General features: G+C 44.0%; 1 protein-coding gene across 1 annotated transcript; it reads right to left on the minus strand.

Moving 5' to 3' along the window:
- Positions 1-630: 630 nt before the first annotated feature.
- On the minus strand, positions 631-1535 carry LOC117147219 (histidine-rich glycoprotein). Its single transcript, XM_033314036.1, has 2 exons — positions 1412-1535; positions 631-1349 (listed from the first exon to the last, which is right to left on the minus strand). The coding sequence occupies exons 1-2, from the start codon at positions 1421-1423 to the stop codon at positions 711-713; spliced, it is 651 nt and encodes a 216-aa protein (XP_033169927.1). The 5' UTR covers positions 1424-1535; the 3' UTR covers positions 631-710.
- Between the last annotated feature and the right edge of the window lie 896 nt (positions 1536-2431).

The following is a 2431-nucleotide window of genomic DNA, read 5'->3' on the forward strand; positions in this document are numbered from 1 at the left end:
TTAAACAAATTGTAGCCAACTCGGGCTGAGGGGAAAGCAACAAACACACACACACACACACGCACTCGCGAATGCTAGGGAGATACATATTTGATTTATGGGTGTGCGCGGATGAATAAAGGACTTTCAACTCCGAAAACCCGATTGCCACCACTAGAAGTGAAAAGAAATCGTCCATAAAAAATCGCCATGTGCACGCATATATACAATATGTGTGTGCTTGTATTCAAAATACAAGTTTCAGCCACCTGAAATAGCCAGCGAATAGATAACCGGGCTAATTTATGGATAAACTGTACAAATATGATTTATAATCATCGAATTTGTGATATATATCTTGGCTGTCGTGTCGCACATTACTGATTCTGACCCAAATTACGGTCTATGCGATTCTCGGCTTGGTGTTGAATCGCGAATGCCTATTCAATTCATAAATCACCATATTCATATGCTAAAATTTCACTAATGATTTGAATTATTTAAATATTCCAAATGTATCGATTTGTTTCTTTTTTAAGTTAATAGTTCGTTGGTAAGAATAGAAGCTTTATAAGTCGATCTTCATAGGTCTTAATTCTTTTCCGTTTCAATTCAAACGATTATTTCAATTTTGAAAATATTTGCCTGATTTATTTTGGTATAACAACAATAGGTATTTGGTAAGAGTTCATTAAAGAATTGATAAACAATTGGATATCTTAGTAGTCAACTCAATGGTAACCGTGTCCGTGCTCGAAGCCATGATCCTGACCGTGGCTGTGTCCGTGTCCATGTCCGTGGTCCTGTTTCAGCGAGTAGCTGTGGGAGCTGCTTCCGTGACCATGTCCATGACCATGACCGTGACCGTGCTCCTCGTGGCCGTAGTCGTGTCCGGATTGCGATGAGTGCTCCTCGAACTCAACGTGTCCGCCCTCGTAGCCGCTATGTCCGTGACCATGGTGCTCCGCCTGGTGGTGATCGTGGAGCTTCTCGCGATGGACATGGGCCTCGAAACCCTTGTGCTTGTCCGCCGTGTAGTGGACAGTTCGCTTGTGGCCATCGGCGTCAATCAACTCATAGTGTCCGGTAACCGTGTGGCCATGTCGTGACTCGCTCTGTGACTTTACATCCCCAGTCTTGTGATCCTTGACGCCGTATTGGAAGTCATATTCAGCATGGGAGTCATGGTGATCATCGTGCCCGTGATGGTCGTGATGATGACCGTGATGTTCCTCGTGATGATCGTCGTGCGATGTTAGATGCACGGAGGCATGACTGGTGGCTCCACCATGATGGCCGTGGTGTTCGTGGCCGTGGAAAGGAGCTGCCCGGATAGCCGCAATGGCCAAGAGGGCAAAGGCGATGAAAAACTAAGGGAAATCAAGTGGATTAATGAATTCCTTTAGTTGATATCCTTTTTTGCTGAACTCACCTTTTGAGCCATGGTACCGCAGCTAGTTTATGAGTTAATCTTAGCTAGACTACTGTTGTCTGATCTCCAGACCAAAGTGAACTGTACCTAAACACCTTTAACCCGGCCTTTTTATAGTTGGCATAAATCGCCCCATAGGTTAAACTTTCAAAAAAGAATTGGTAAATCGGTCTTTAGTTACGCCCCAATTTGCAGTTCAAGATCAGGTCGTACTTTCGCCCCAGAGACGTGCAATTATATTCGACTGGCCTTTTATTTAGCTGTTGTTTCGAAAATCGGTAAAAAAAAAAATAAACATAAAAATGAGGAAAGAAAAGAATGGCAGTGTAGTAATTCATTGTAAAATTTACTGTCGCAACAATTGCCAATTTAAAGTGGCATTGTTTATGCATCGCATCGCTGTCGTTGTCGGCCATTATAATCCCCCGGCTTGGAGTCGGATTTGGATTGGGATTGGTATATGTGGGCATAGCCAAGAAACAAACGAGCCAAAAGATTTATATGCCTGACAAACGTCTTCGAGTCGTTGACGTCAATCAGGCCTGACAAAAAGTCATCAGAATTGCAGTTTGCAGTTCTCCCTCGGCAGCGGCTTCTTCATTTTGGCCAGATCGGAAAGGCTTGTCTGCTCTCCTCAATCCCAATCCCATCCCGTTTCCCGATCCCGATCGGGATCCCAACTTTCGGTGGACTGTTGTCCCGCCAGTCCGCCTGTCAGCAGTCAATCGGCTACCGTCTGTCAATGTCGTGTCGCCTTCATCAAAGGCCACATTCGAGTTGACAATGGGGATATTGGTTCTGTTTTGTAATCCGCAAAGGATACGGATTTTCGAAAGTGCTCAAGTCTTGGCCAGAAGAGCTACGTGGCTGGAGGGAACATAGTTGAATGCAATTTGCATTTGATGCGTGAATTAGCTGGGAATGTAATAATTGGATGAGAATGTCCAGGAAGAAGGGATAGAACATGGCTAACAGATTCAAGGATCATCAGTTATATGATCCAAATTATTTATTATCTAA

The sequence above is a fragment of the Drosophila mauritiana genome, chromosome 2L (genome assembly GCF_004382145.1).
Source record: "Drosophila mauritiana strain mau12 chromosome 2L, ASM438214v1, whole genome shotgun sequence".
Taxonomy (NCBI): domain Eukaryota; kingdom Metazoa; phylum Arthropoda; class Insecta; order Diptera; family Drosophilidae; genus Drosophila; species Drosophila mauritiana.